At 43.8% G+C, this 15,986-nt stretch overlaps 1 protein-coding gene across 3 annotated transcripts in view; it reads left to right on the top strand.

The window, feature by feature from the left end:
- The window catches only part of MID2 (midline 2), an 89,301-nt gene that overhangs the window by 6,244 nt on the left and 67,071 nt on the right, over positions 1–15,986 (top strand). For all 3 annotated transcript variants that reach the window (XM_040629336.1, XM_040629344.1, XM_040629326.1), the window contains exon 2: positions 6,985–7,700. In XM_040629336.1, coding sequence (XP_040485270.1) covers positions 7,041–7,700 — 660 coding nt within the window. In that variant the 5' untranslated portion in view covers positions 6,985–7,040. The remainder of the gene's footprint in view (positions 1–6,984; positions 7,701–15,986) is intronic.

The raw sequence follows: 15,986 nt of genomic DNA, 5'->3' as shown, positions 1-15,986 counted from the left end.
CCCCCCCCCCCCCGCACCGCCCCAGCTTCAAGGGGTCCTTTCCTACTAAGAGCATTCCAGGATTTGGTTGTCTTCCTTTTCAGCTCCAAAAGGTGTTCTCGTTAGTTTCTACTCCCCTGGGACTCCTCTCCCCCTTTGTTGTCCTCAAGGAACACCCATTAGATCTTCCTCGAGTTACAACAGGCAAAACCAGCCACTGTCCTTCAGCATCTTGGCTTAGCCAAGGCAAAGTAATGCATTTTGTTCCTTTCATGATGCTGCCCTTCGCTGGTCAGCCTTTCGAGTCACACCAATAAATAAGATTTGTGTTTTGAGGAGCTAGTTTTCAATAAAGCCACCGTGTCTTTCCTATGTGGGAACAGAGAGCAAGAGCTCTGTAATAACCGGACATCAGAGCTGGAAAGCATCTTAAAGAGATTGTCTGGTGATTCAACTTGCACGACATTTTACAGTTAGGGAAACATCAGACGAAGTCGGGACTCATTCTCTCATCCCCCAAGGCAGGGAGATGGGTTTGTAGTGTTTTAAGGAAAAACTCAAGGGACATTCATGTTAATATCCTGAAGAATGTTTATTTTCCATTAATTTGTTTTTAAAACAAGTCCTGCAGCTCAGCTCAATTCTCATTCTACAGCTCAGAGGTCAGGCTTGGTTTCACACTCTCGGTTTTCCTGTGAAGAAGGGCTGGGGGGGCGGGGAACCATGGCTCCTCAGGGAGGCAGTGAGAGCCCAGGGCCACGCTCTGCAGACCTAGGAGATGAAAACTAGACGGACTCTAAACTGCCAAAACATGGGGGCATTTCATTATGTTCAAATAACATTTGAAATAATAGAATTCTGCCAAGTGCAGATCACAGCTTCCCTCCGTGATCGGAGTTAACGGCATGCCGGATTTGGAGGGCAATGCCGAAATCAATCTTTCATTTTGTAGGTGTAGAATGCATTATTTTCATCTTAACCACCTGCACAGAAGCTCCTCTTTTGTATTTCCACTTACTCACACGGCCTCATGACACCTTCTTATCGTTTTGTCTCATCGACCTCTGTCTTTCAAGGGTCTCAGCCTGAAGGGAGTGCAGGGCGAAGATTAGGCAGGCAGAAACAGTTGTAAAATCAAGGAAGGGCAAATACGTAAACATAACTAAACGACACAGAAGGGGACAAATCAGTGTCTGCGGATGCGGGCATTTGTTTCTTAACATGGCAATTGGTCTGCCCTCCCAGGCATTTCATCAGTGCATTTTTGTGACGAACCATTGTGTTTTCTGGCAAAAGCTTCCTGATTACCTGTTATCGGGTGGCACTCTATCAGGTTCACATCGTGTCTTTATCTTCAGCACTCTAATTCTGCAGAGATCAGGGATTCACAGACTTTTGGAAGTTGCAACACTTTGCCGTTGTTTCATTTTTGTCATACTGCTTCCCTCTGTCCTTCCCAAAAGAATTTTGTGATATAAGAGCCAAGTATTTTTTTAGGAGTCCTGTGGGTTTTATTTTATTTTACTTTTAAAGATTTTACTTATTTATTTAGAAAGAGAGAGAGAGAGGGAGAGAGAGAGAGAGGGAAGGGGCAGAGGGAGAGGGAGAGAGAGAATCCCAAGCAGACTCCGCACTGAGTGCCGAGCCCGACCGGGGGCTTGATCCCAGGACCCTGAGATCATGACCCGAGCTGCAACCTAGAGTCAGACGCCCAAATGACTGAGCCACCCAGGGGCCCCTTGTGGTTTTGAAATGAATACAAATTGGGAGCTGAGAACTTTCTGCCAACCATTGATCATTAGAGGTGTTCCAGGGTGTTGCAAAACCTGGACTGAGAATCAGTGACCTAGAAAAACAATCGGAAGAAGTAACCCAGCAGGGTTTATAATGACTACATAGGTACATAGATGGCAGTATAGTATAGTGGTGAAATGTTTACACTCCAGGGTCAGACCTGGGTTTGAATCTTTTTTTTTTTAATTCAGTAATTCATGTATCATAATGTTCACCATTTTAAAGTGTACAATTCAGTGGATTTTAGTATTTTCACAAAGTTGTGTAACAATCACCACTAATTCCTGAACATTTCCTTCATCATCCCCAAAAGAAACTCTACCCATTAGCAGTCACCCCCCTCCCTACCACCCAGCCCTTGGCAGCCAGTAATCTACTTTCTGTTCTTATGGATTTGCCTATTGTGGGCATTTCATGTAAAGAGAATCATATAATTTTTGGCCTTCTGTGACTGGCTTCTTGCACTTAGCATAATGCTTTCAAAGCTCATCCATGTATGTGGTGGTATGGCTCAGTGCTTTATTACTTTCTCTTGGTGGATAATATTCTGTTGTACGGATGTAGCGTATTTGTTTGTCCATTCATCAGTTGATGGGCATTGAGGTTACGTGTACCATCTGGCTCTTACGAATGACGCTGCTCGGAACATCTGTGTACAAGTTTTTGAGTGAGCACATCTTCAGTTCTTCTGGATCGTATGCTAACTCCACATTTAACCATCTGAGGAATTGCCAAACTATTTCCTAAAGCAGATGCACCATTTTACATTCCCACCAGCAATGTAGAAGGATTCCAGTTTTTCCAAATCCTGGATGACATTTGCTGTTTTTTAAAATTGCAGTCATCCTAGTGGGCGTGAAGTAGTAATACAGCCATCCCAGTGAGTACAAAGTGGTATTTCAGTGTGCTTTTGATTTGCGTTTCCCTAATGGCTAATGATATTGAGTATCTTTTCATATGCTTACTGATCCTTTGTCATCTTTAGAGAAATGTCTGTTCAGATCCTTTGCCCACTTTTTTTGGCCTTTTAATTGTGGAGTTTTAAGAGTTCTGTTTATTTCTAGATACTAGACTCCTATCACATGTGTGACTTGCAAATGTTTTTTCCCATTCTGTGAGTTGTCTTTTCACTTTCTTGATGTTGTCATTTGTAACACAGACATTCTAAATTTTGATAAAGTCCAGTTTATCTATTTATTTTTCCTTTGGTTGCTTGAGCATTTGGTGTAATGTAAGAAACCCTTGCCTAATTTAAGTTCACAAAGATTTATACCTATGTTTCCTTCCAAGATTTTATAGTTTCTGCACTTTCATTTAGGTTGTTGATTTATTTTGAGATAATTTTTGTATGTGGTGTGAGGTAGGGCTCTAACTTCATCACCTTTTTTTTTTTTTTGGCATGTGGATATGCAGTTGTCCTAATACCATTTGTTGAAAAGATTATTCTTTCCTCACTGAGTGGACTTGAAATCTTTGTCAAAAGTTACTTGCCCATACACATATGAGTTTATCAGTTTATTCCTAGACTCTCAGTCTTATTCTGGGTTTGAATCTTAGTTCTGCTACTTGCAAATAAATGTGATTTGGGACAAATTCCTTTTTTTTTTTTTTTTGGTAATAACACTGCCTACCTTTTAGAGGGTCATTGTGAAAATTAAATGAGATAATACATGTAAAGGGTATTATTTAGTGCCTGGCACATAGTACATGCCAGATAAATTTTAAGGGGAAGGGTGCTTAGGTAATCGGGGAGGTAGTGAAAATGGGTAGTAGTTGAAAGGATGCTGAAATATTAGGAGTGATCAGAAGAAGGTGGCCTCATAAATGAGAGATGAGATGAACAGATGTTTGAAGAAGTTGAAAAAAATATTCAGTTCCCCAGTCTCGGTTACAGCAGTTGCTAGATGATGATGAAACAGAACAGAATAGAAACAGTATAGAAAATTTACTTACCATAAGCAACAGATTGGAACCATCTTATATTATTCTTTATAGAGCTGAAATCAGTTAAGGTGGATTATTTCAGAGCACTCATGTTGACTTTTTTCTGTCAAGGACTGTTTTGAGAACATTTTGAATGCTGTGGACAACCCTCTCCCCACGAGAATGCTTATATAACAAACACACACCATTCTTCAGACAGTTCTAGGAGGTTCAGAAATCCCTGGTTAAAAGTTCTATCTTGACCTTATTCGAGGCAATGCGGACCCATAGCAAACTTCCCCAGGCTTAATTTCATAGTGAGGTTCAAGTGTCCCCCTTACTCGAGAACAATATTTACGGTTTCAGGGAAACTCGGAGAGGTTTTCCTCTTGTACGGAAGGATTAGTATGGCACCCTCCTAAGATTTAGAAGAGTACCACAAATACTCTAATTGTTTTTCAATAGGTTTAAACACATAGAGGTCTTTCAACAATGCTCCTGACCAACTGTCATTTTGGAAGGAGGCCTTACTCAGCTCTCCCCAGTAGCTCCCGACACAGACATTGAAGAATGCAGACTTGCAGTTCTGGAAGAGATAGTAATAGAAATGCAGTGTGAGGTGGAGGTGGGCCTAGAAGAAAAAGATATGATTCTGGAAGGGACTCGGAATGAGAGGCAGCTTCAGCGAAACTCGGGGATGCAAAGAGACAAAAATAGAAGCGGAAACATGCTGTTTAGAAGCCCTCTTGCAGATAGTCAAGATAAACTTTAGTGAAGGAGGTGAGATGTTTGAAATAAAGGTGTAGGGGAAAGAGGACAGGCGCTGGCATCAGACTGACCCAGTGACCTGGGTTTGTATGTTCCTGCTTGATTTACTTAGCAGTGCTGAGCCCCACTTTCCTAACTGTAATATGGGTATGGTAGTTCCTTCCTCGCAGGCTTCTTGACAGAACTGAAAGAAGTAATGTGTGTAAAGTGCTAAACAGTACTCAGAATACAGGAGGTGCTCAACAAATGCTAGGTCCCTTCTTCTGACTTCTGCTTGAAGGGATCCTTTATTTAACAATTACTGAATACCTAGGTATGTAGGAGGCACCATGCTATGAATAAAAATGTGAAATAGTTGATACCCTCAAGGAGTAGGGAGAGTTAGCTGGAGACACAGATATGTAAATGAAACAAAACAATGTTCTGGAAGCCACCAGTGGCTGTGGCGATAAACATGTAAATGAGCGAACTCCTAGGTTTGTAGGCTTGGATAGTGATATTCACCAGGTAGGGAAAGCTGGAAGAAGAGCAGGTGTTTGGGGTTTTTGTGGTGGGGACGGGGCGGGGGGTGGGAGGAGAGGGGTGAATAATAAGTTCATTTGCGTATATGTTGAATTTGAGCAGTGGAGCTATCAAAGGGTATATTCCTGCTTGGAGCAAAAGTTGGAATCCATCATCTCTACCTAGAGTCTCTTCCAAGTTTTAAGATTCCGTGATATATGCACATTATAATTGTTTTACTTTGTCATCTCTATAGGTGAATGCTGATAGATATTATAAGCCACATATTGCCAGCCAATAATTTTGAAGCACTTGTAGATCGTAAACTAAGAATAACCACGTGTCTCACATCTTGAAAAAGTGGTCATACAAACATCTGAACTTACCAAATGGAGAGTGGCTGTTTTACAAAAAGACTCATTTTACAGCCCAGTTTCCTATAGATTTCCATTAAATAGCTAGTTTGTTTAGTGCACTTAAAGGTTTGATTTAGAAATAGCTTTTAGGCTTCAGAGGGGAGGGGGGTGGGGGAATGGGATAGGCTGGTGATGGATAGTAAGGAGGGCACGTATTGCATGGTGCACTGGGTGTTATACGCAACTAATGAATCATCGAACTTTACATCAAAAACCAGGGGTGTACTGTATGGTGACTAACGTAATGTAATAAAAAAATATTATTATAAAAAAAAAGAAATAGCTTTTAGGGATGCGTCTGTTTTACTTACTCAGTGGCCAAATAGAAATTTCAAGCCTTGGTGAGGGTCTCCAATGGTAGTGAGCTGGTGAACAAAGTAAAAGCCAAAGACGGTTTTCTCTTTTCTATAAATAGGAGTAACATTTTCTGTCAATAAGACATATTTTTCCTCAGTTAGGGTAGCTTAGAACATTTATGTGTTTTGATTTTAATTAACGGAAGACGCATCGCAATATCTATCATGTTCAGCTCAGAGATGTCTGTGAGAGAAGAGACAGATTGACCAAGAGGTTAGTTTCATGTTAATTGGGTGACTTCTTTTACTCTCTGATGCACCTGCCAAAATGAAAGTTACCTGATCTGGAAATTTCTGGCCCCTTGCCTTGCTAATTTGTAGCCGGGTGCTGGTTTGTATCCTGTTCTGTTTTAGGAAGTATGAAAAGACACACGGGGAGGTGCGCTTCATAGCAGGCTTGTGCTAATTCAGTGGGTGTGTAATAATAAAACTCAGCTGAAACTATAAGGTAATACGTCTCCATTATTGATGAGCAATTATGGCTGAGTAAGTTGAAAAGTCATAGTCCCTTCTCATTGAGCTTGACGAGTTGAAGAGCTTGCTGCAGATGAGGGAAGGAAGTGAAAGCTAGCACCGTTTGTCTCTAGTAACTCGGCTTACTAGAAATGGGATAGAACAGGAATTTCCACGAGTGGTAACAGGAAACAATTAAGGTTCACACTCTGAAGAACTTCTTCTTCTATGCTGAGAAGTCCATTTTTTCCAAAGCCCTCTCTCTCTCTCTCTCTTTTTTTTTTTTTTTTGCACAGGCTTTCAGAAATGGAATCGTATCAAGAAGTAGAGAGTTAGCTTGAAATATGGCCTTATTTTCCTTCCAGTGGATGTGGAATAGGCACAGCCCCTGTATTTTACCTTGAAGTAAAATACAGAATAGTGGCGAATGGAGAGGGAGAATTTCACAGGGCCTCAGGCTCCTCATGGTCCAGGACCAGAGACGTCAGCGGATAATACGTGAGGGACTGCCCCGCGCTGCTCTCGTGAGCTGGAATAGTAATGTGAGCCAGTAAAGCAGGATTCAGAGGTGGCCACGTGATTCTATTTATTAACACGGGAACACACACTCGGGCATTTGTCGAAAACGAGGTTTGAAGCCGGGGGTGGGGTGGGGTGGGGAGGCTTTTTGGTGAATTCCCAGATGGCTTTCCGACTGTTCCAGCATCGCCGGGGAATCTAGCATGCAGGGCCTCCGCTGGTTAGTGTGCCACCACGCCACGTCCTCAGTGACTCTCACTTTGTATTCCTTGCAGGTGAAAGCCCAGCCTCTGTGGTTCTTAATGCCCCAGCAGGATTATTTTCACTAAAGATGGAAACACTGGAGTCCGAATTGACCTGTCCAATCTGCCTGGAGTTGTTCGAAGACCCGCTTCTGCTCCCTTGTGCCCACAGCCTCTGCTTCAGCTGCGCCCACCGCATTCTGGTCTCGAGCTGCAGCTCTGGCGAGTCCATTGAACCCATTACCGCTTTCCAGTGTCCTACGTGCCGGTATGTTATCTCGCTGAACCACCGGGGCCTGGACGGCCTCAAGAGGAATGTGACTCTGCAGAACATTATCGATCGCTTCCAGAAGGCTTCAGTCAGTGGGCCCAATTCCCCAAGCGAGAGCCGCCGGGAGAGGACTTACAGGCCCAGCACGGCCATGTCTAGTGAACGAATTGCTTGCCAGTTCTGTGAGCAGGACCCGCCAAGGGATGCAGTGAAAACGTGCATCACCTGTGAGGTCTCCTACTGTGACCGTTGCCTGCGGGCCACACACCCCAACAAGAAACCTTTCACCAGCCACCGCCTGGTGGAACCAGTGCCAGACACACATCTTCGAGGGATCACCTGCCTGGACCATGAGAATGAGAAAGTGAACATGTATTGTGTATCCGATGACCAATTGATCTGTGCCTTATGCAAACTGGTGGGACGTCACCGAGACCATCAGGTCGCGTCCCTGAATGACCGATTTGAGAAACTCAAGGTAAGGGATCTGGGAAATATCCCTTACACAGCTTGGTCTCTTTTATACACCGCCGTACGGTTAGCGAGTTCCCTAACAGGGCTAGGTCCACTTTTCCTATGTGACGCGTCCATTAACGCCCAAGTTGTTCTCGCGAGGAATAGCCTGCCCACTCGCAAGCTCTCACTGGAACCTGTTTTCGTCGGTTGAGTAAAACTGCTTGTATCCCTTCACCTCTGGCCAGTTCTGGATGAGTTAAGCCCCTGGCCCCGTGCGCCACACCAGTAGCCCGTCCAGGGAAACAACTCCCTCTCTCCTCTGTCAGTGACACACTGCACACTACATATCTTTGTCATGATCTTTCCACCTCTTCTTTTAAGTGTGTGAGTACCTGTGTAGGTGTACTATAATTAGCATATGTGCTGATAACGCATGCGTGTGGGGAGAGCAATGGGAAGGTTGGGCGTGTCCCTGTGGAGGTGTGGGTGGAGGTGTCTGAGTGTATCTACACGTAGGTGAGAGATCGGTGTGGAGGACAGTAGCCTCTGTGTTTGCCTGCTCGATACGCTAAAGAAACAAAGGCCTGGCATTGGCTGCTTGCTATAAATTGCCCTCAAGCCCTTAACGTGGGGCTAATTCAAAGCTTGCCGTAAAAAACCAAAACGAAACAAAATGAAACGAAAGACAAGAGGGAAAAAAAGGAACTTTAGTTTACCACGAAGTCAGGAGGGATAATCCAATGTCTGAACTAAAACTTTAAACCGAAGGCAATAAATCTTTAATCCAGTATCCTATTTTGTGCCTGTGTTTGTTTTTGTGGGTTGCAGACTGAAGCCCTTGGTTGCAGTCCCTGCCTTGGAAGTTCCCAGTCTTTCATTTGTGTTCCGTGGATGGAGTTTTCCAAAGTTGTCATGCCATATAATATTTATGTGCAAGGCTGAGTGCCTGTTTTGTAAAACCCTACTGCCTTATGTTGATGTTAACAAATGTCAGCTCCGGCAAATTGTTTTATTCCCGTTGCTTGCCCGCTGTGTGGTTTGACTGCTCTTAAGAAGGGAGCTATTTAGCAGAAATTCCAGGAAAATAAAATGTTTAAATGACTAACAAATGACCACCCCCAAATAGGGAGTGGATGAAGGAAGGCAAGAAGAAAGTGGAGATTTTCCCCTTGCCATGCCCTGAACAAGTCGTGGTAACTTATCTAAAAAATTTCACAGGGTTGGGGAAGGTAGCCATACTCCGAATAGTATATATTTTCCCCTCCCGTAATTTGTTGCAAGCAATATTGAGAGTAGTCGCACTGACAATGGTTTGTGCCTTCTTTGGTTTTTATTCATATCTAATATTTACATATCTGTGCAAAGTGCAGTGTTTATCTGTGGATTTCACTCAAGGTGATATTCTCACTCACTTTAAAACTACAGCGAGGAATGATCTCATTGACTTCAGTTCTTAGACGCCTGAGACGCTAGACCTTGCATTTCGTCGAGCGGAAGCCTTACACCGTAATGTGGTATAAACTAAGATTTTGAGAGGTTAAGTGATTTGGTCAAAGGCACAGAACTGGAACGGGAACTCAGCTTCTAGACCTCGCGTTAAGTCTGTTTCGGCTGTGGCCTGCTGCTGCTTGGTTTTGGACCTAAGTTTTGCCCATGAAATGTGATTCGAAACTTAACTTTATTCTCTGGCAATCGCACATTTCGTGGGTCACAGATAAACGATTAACAGCATCGAGGAAAGGACATATTGTGTAAACTTACAGCTTCATAATGGCAAGAGATGGGGGTGGGGTTGCAGGAAGAGGGGGATATGCAGAGGATGGAGCAATGTCTGCCAAATATTTGCAGGTGGTGGAACTATAATAAGGCATTGGCCTTGAGAAATACTCCAAACAGAAAACTCTGTATCCATATGTACGATTGAGATAACAAAAGACTGGATAGAATAAGCCTGTATCTGCAGAACACCAGCTTTCTGAAAACATCCGAAAACATGAAAACACTGGATGATTGATTAGATATTTGGCACCACGCAGCCATAGCCCTGGTCTCCAGGGTTGGATGGAGCACAAAAATATTTTACCAGAAGATACTTTGGTCTGTAACTAATCAGTAATTTTTGGAGAAGGAAAGTCCAGATTTTTGAATTGTTCCCCTTTAATTTTTTTAGGAAATGTGCAGAATATTCTGATTATAAATTAAGTGGAAACTTTTTTTTTTTTTGCTCATTTTTGGACCGAGAGTGGAAACATATGAATCATTCCCAACCGTGTGGTTTGTTATGTTGTCTGGAACATCTTGGACTTTGGGGAGGGAGAGGTGCTGTGTGTGTGTGTGTGTGTGTGTGTGTGTATGTGTGTTGGTGTGTGGGGATCACTTTGGTTTGGTTTCTAGTGTAAAAGGCTATTAGTTCTCCACATTAAGCAGAGAGGAGGTCTGACTTTTAGTGTCACATATTCTCACTTCTTTGGGTTAATTTTAATTTAAAAGCATTTAGGATTATTCCCTTAATCTGCCACATTCTTCCCCAAGGAGAAAGGAGAAAACTGGTTGTCAGAAGCTGTGGGGGGAGATGGCCTCGAGCATGCTCTTCTGGCCGGGAGAGGAGCATGGGAGTCCTACAGGAGGGGAAGGATGATAGGACATACATCTAGGGGTTTTACATTCTGGCCAGTCAATGAAATGGTGTTTGTTCTTTTTGGTTCCGGAGCTTCACTGTTGGCCTTTCTAACTACCCTTTTTGTACTAACCTCCCTGAGTGGGATTAGTGGTCTCTGGTATTTATTTGTTCAAGAAAGAATAAACACACTGTTATGTTATAAGATGAAAGGCCAGAATAACCAGAAGCCAGCCTCTCTTCTTAACACGTGCTCAAGCTGGCTTAGAGGGTTTGGGATACTTACTACGGTTTATTATCCTTATTTAGTTGTCCATTCCGACTACATGTCCTTCAGAAGGCCACTAGTGGTTAAATTAATTCTTCAATTGCAAAGAATAATTTTGTTCATGGCAGTTATTCCAGTAGAAAGGCCTATCCAAGCCATTATTTCCTCCATCCCTTCTCTTTCCACTTACCAGTCCCAATAAATAACCTTAGCTCATGATATGTGCCGTGTTTCTATAAAAATCCTTCACGTGTTAAGAGTTTTCATCAGCCCACGACTTTCTCCCCTTAGAAAAGATGGATACTATTGCATTAATAAATGTTGGCTTTATAAAAAGAGGTCAAATTTCGGCTCTGTATTGGTGACAGATCTGGACTCGATATCCCAAGTCCTGCAAGACTTGGTTCTCATGCTGCCACCTGTCTTCCCCCTATCATGCTCAGACATGCTACCTTTGTCTGCCCAGCCTCCTTCTCTTTGCTGACTCCTAACTTTGACCTGTGCTCTTTTCTTGACCTGCTTAGGACTCCTACCCATTCTTTAGTCCCCAGCTAAAACCCCACAAGACCCACTCCAGCACACCCCAACTATCCCATGAATTCTTTGAGGCCAGGCACAATGTCTTTGATTTCTTCAGTATCCTCCTTAGTGCCTTGCACGCGTAGTCTGTGCTCAAGACATCCAAGCGAACAGAATCTTTATACCGCACCTGCGGACAGTATGCCCCCAGCGTCTATAGCTTGCTTCAGCTCCCGTCTTGTAAGATGTAAATCTGTCCTGCCATTGTGACTGCTTTAGAGGTCTGAGAGAAAAATCTCCTGTGGACTACTGATAATGTTATAAACCAGAGTGTTAGCAAAAGTATGGCCTGTCCTTAATTTTAAGTGCCTGTTCATTTGGATTGCTGGATTTTCCAACTGCCTAACCCTGTGGTGACATCCGTATAAATCAGATGCAATTATTATACTTCTCTTTGAGAGTGATGTCTTCACATTTCCATGCCCATAGCCTGCCAAAAATATAGCCGATGAAAACCAGGGGGAATAGAGGAATTTCCTGAAAGCAATAAACAAGCACATTTTCTTTTTCTCATTACATTTCCACAAATTCATTACTACAAATAATTCTTAAATGTAGTTACATTTACATATCAGGGATCTTGTTGTTATAAAATATTACCTGGCACTAGAGTAAGCTTTTTGTTATGGGAAAGTAAAGCGCGTGCACGTGCGCACACATGCACACACACACACTCTCTCTCTCTCTCTCTCTCACACACACACACACACACACAGAGGCTGAGACAGAGAGAGCTAAAGATTGCTAGACAAAGAGAAGGGAGATATGAGACTTGGAGAGTGTTCAAAGGAAACCCACAACGAGAGTTAAAAGGTTGGAAAATATGATATTCTAGAATCTTATCAGAGTTGATTACTTGCCCTTCTTCCCACTCAGTCACTCTGTCATCCACCCACCCATTCTCACTCAGCCACCACCTTCTCCCAGTCATTTGTCTGCTCACCCACTCGACACCCACTTCTGTCTGCCAAGACAGATACCCTCTCAACTTATCTACCACTGGGCATTTGACTGTTTCGGAACCAGCATGACTATTGACATAAGAGAAGGAAAGAAATTTCTTTATGAAAGCCTGGGTTGAGAGGGAGTGTATTTGCATGCATATGTACGTGTCACCATGTATGAGCAGGTGTATTTCTGCATGGCTGAGCGGCTGAGAATGACTCTGTTTGTCTCTGTTTATCTATAAATGTGTGTCGCTGTGTGTGAGGAGGAGAGCGTCTGTGTTCATCTTCTGTGGGCCTATCTGTAGAGAAGTTGGGTATGAGGATGCCATGCCTGTAAGGCCATGAACGTGGTCTCCCTAAGAAGGGTTATGACCTCGGTAGAATCTATCCTGAGACTGAAGATCTCCCTAATAAATGAGCCGTGTCATAAATTCTCATGATAAGAAGCAGCTTCAGTGAGGCCAGGTTGGGTTACTGTAGGTGAGGGAGCAGAAGAAGTTGTTTCTCCATTTCACTCACTTAGGTCCGAACCACAGTAGCAAAACACCAGCTAAGCAAAGCGTCTGGGTCCAGCTTTGCACTCCGCGGTAAGGTGGTGGACGCGTAGGTATGGGGGTGAGGGTCATACCCGGCATGGAGCTTCTGAACTAGCTCCTGATCATAAAATCATTCTTGCTTGTAGCTCTGGCTTCTCTGTGGTCTGTTTTATTCCATCTCTACTCAAACTGTGTGCTAAGACTCATCTGAACTCCTGTTCTCTTCCCTCTAATAATTGTATGGAGTCCCTGGCTCTGTTCTCACATAGTATTAATGTGTTGGAAGATGTTTTCTGTTGAGAGCAGGCGTAGCAAGTGGCTACTCCTATTATCTGCACTGCCATCTCTCTGTTTTTGTCATTTCTTTTGTCCCACGTCTTCTCACCAGCCTCTGCAAGGAGCTAACAATCCTCAGTCCGAGCGCAATTTACGAAATGTTGACTCCGAGATTGATTCCTGGGCGGATGAAAATCCCGTCTTTTCTTATTGGGCAGAGGAACATATTCCAGAAATATAATATAGGTGAGGAAAGATGAAGGCAAGAAGAATTATTAAGCCCAAAGAAGCAAAGTTGAAAGGGGGAAAATGTGATAATGACATGTAAGTTCCCGAAGGGTTGATGTAATGAGGTAATGTCTTGTTCTTTATCTCCCCTGAAGACAGAACAGATAGTAACTGAAACTGTAGCACCAGGGATCAAGGCCAGGGATTCATTCACTCATTTAACAAACAATTCATGAACACTCATTTTGTTTACTGAACACTTCAACTGTTCAAGTCATATGTGGTAGAAGCTGGGGACACAGGAAATCAGGCACAGTCCCTGCCCTGGGGAGCTTTGAACTTAGTAAGAGAGACAGATAAGTACATCAGAAATTCCAAAGCAGTATGGTAAGTGCCATGACAGAGGTATACACAGGATGTTCGGACACACAAAGGGAGAATCAGGGAAAGGAGTCATGGAGCTCAAAACAGGGAATCACGAATGAATTGGTTGGAGAGCAGGGTCAAACTGGAGACCGTGGAGAACGAATTGACAAGACTTGGTGAATGGCTGGTTGTATGGTTACAGATGAAAGAATTAAAAAAATGACTTTGGAGTAGGCGATGTCTTGAAGAATAGTGGTACTGGGGATAAAAATGGGGAAATTAGGAAGGGGCTGGCAGTTTTGGTGGGATGATTGGACTTCAGCTTTGAGTTCGATATGATTGTGGGTCATTGAACATTCGTTCCTTCATCAAACATTTACCGAACACCTATTAGGTGCCAAGTAACGGAAGGGGTGTTAGGGTTACAATGGTAAAGAGAGCACAGTCCCAACCCTGGTGGGGCTTTCAGCTCACTGTGGGGAGACAGATAGTTAAGGACACAGTTACAAGACTGTGGGGTGAGTTCTATGACAATGGAAGCACAAGGGATTGAGAGAGAGCATGGGAGGGACATCCCTCAAAAGAGACTTTGGGTGGGTTTTTGGATGCCCAGCTGGAGGATGGGGATGGAGTAAAGGGCACAGAGGGCCCTAGCAGAATGAAAATAGTTTGCTCAAGTATCTGGAGGAGGGCAAACGTGGGGGTATTCTCGGAACTGAAAGGGCAAATGTTCTAGAAGGAGTTAAAATTCAGACCTTTGTGGTGGCTGAAAGATCCGGGCTAGAGACGTAGACTGAGTGCCTTCAGCGTAGAGGTAGAGTCATGCAGTGGTGAGCTGAGTGAGGACCCAGGATTGTGCCTTGAGGCACACTCAGGGTCTAGAAGGGGGACAGGAAGGAAGAGCGTGTGAAGGAGGAAGGGGAGGATGTGCACGAGAGGCAGGAACTGAAGAGGAGTAGTTCAAGTAGAATACAACATTGAGGACTCCAGGGAAGTAGAGTCGGCTTTGGCTCACTATTCTGTTATCAAAATAAAATACTGGATTTAGGCTCCTAGTACGGGTTTTCTTTTAGAAGGTCCAAATAAAAATTTACACATTTAAGCTAGAGATTTAACCATGCAATGTGCCTGAGGAGAGGGGAAAGAAAAAAAAAATGCAGGATGGTTTGCATAGCATTCCTGATAAGGGGACTAGGGGAGGCATGGATCTTTGCAGAATGATGTCAGAACGTTCTGGAAAGAAGACGGATGGCCACCTGGTTCACCTGGCTTGAGGACTAGTCTGGCTATTCGCTAACGAACTTCAAGTAGAGTAGACCTTGTGGAGCCAGTATATCACCTGTATCTCATTCTGGGACATAGCCCGTGTCTACACAACAGCAAATAAATGTTTGGGGAAGGAATACACTCTGGCAGAAGGGTGTGGGCTTCAGTTGGTGGACCAGATGGTGTGTTCTGCTGTTGAAAGGCCATATGTAATTGATACATAAAGTGACAGACTGAAGCAAAAGCAAAGTAAGTATTTTAAGACAAGCAGTTAAAAAAAGAAAGCAGAATGTGACCCCAAAAGTGTGCTAAGATTTTTGGTTCCTGGCTTTTGGAATAGCTAGGAACATCAGTGAGCCGACAGGATGTCAGAAAAAAGAGCATGTCAATAAATAGTAATGGGGTCACTGGCTCAGATCATTTTTAAAGATGAAGCTGTCTTCTGTGAATTGGGAAGGCTCCGGTTTGGGGTACATCAGCCTTTTCTTCCCTTCCCTTCTCCTGCATCCCCCCAAGGTGAATTCCCACATCAAAAACAGTTGGGATCTTGTGTAGATTTAAGTCACGTTCCCCTTGTGCCTGTTAGAAAGCAAAAGAGTATACAGGCATTCGGTGGCAATTCTTCGTGTTTAAATAGAACAGGCAGAAAGGCGGCCCCCCTTTATAGGCTTCAAGATGGAGATGTGTCAGGTAGGGCTGTGTCAGCGTGCTCACATACGTGTGAATACACGTGCCTTCACGGAGCGTGACAGTGGCAATCGTGGTTGAGGGTGAGCACCTTCGGGGAGTCTCTGGCTTTAATGACGAGGCGATGTTTTGACGGATGGCTTGGTTTCTTGAGGGAGCCAGTGAGAAAGTTACCTGAAACAACGTGTATCTAGAGAAATGGAAAAATAAGAAACTAGCAGTTGGGGCACCTGGGTGGCTCCGCTGGTTAAGTGTCTGCCTTCCGTTCGGGTCATGATCCTGGGGGTCCTGGGATCGAGCCCCGAGTCGGGCTCCCTGCTCGGCAGGGAGCCTGCTTCTCCCTCTCCCTCGGCCCCTGCCCCCTGCTCATGGTTTTGCACTCTCTTGCTCTCTCTCTCTCGAATAAATAAAAAAATCTTAAAAAAACCCAGCAATTATTTGAGAGGGTTAAAGAAGCCATTTCTTTTTATGGGATGCTGTCTGGAAGAATAGCCCGTGCCTGGTATCTCAGAAATGGCCGACATTCTCCTCTTTGTGC

This window comes from Ursus maritimus (assembly GCF_017311325.1).
Source record: "Ursus maritimus isolate PB19 chromosome X unlocalized genomic scaffold, ASM1731132v1 scaffold_X1, whole genome shotgun sequence".
Classification (NCBI taxonomy): Eukaryota; Metazoa; Chordata; class Mammalia; order Carnivora; family Ursidae; genus Ursus; species Ursus maritimus.
This window is presented reverse-complemented; position numbering and strand designations above follow the sequence as displayed.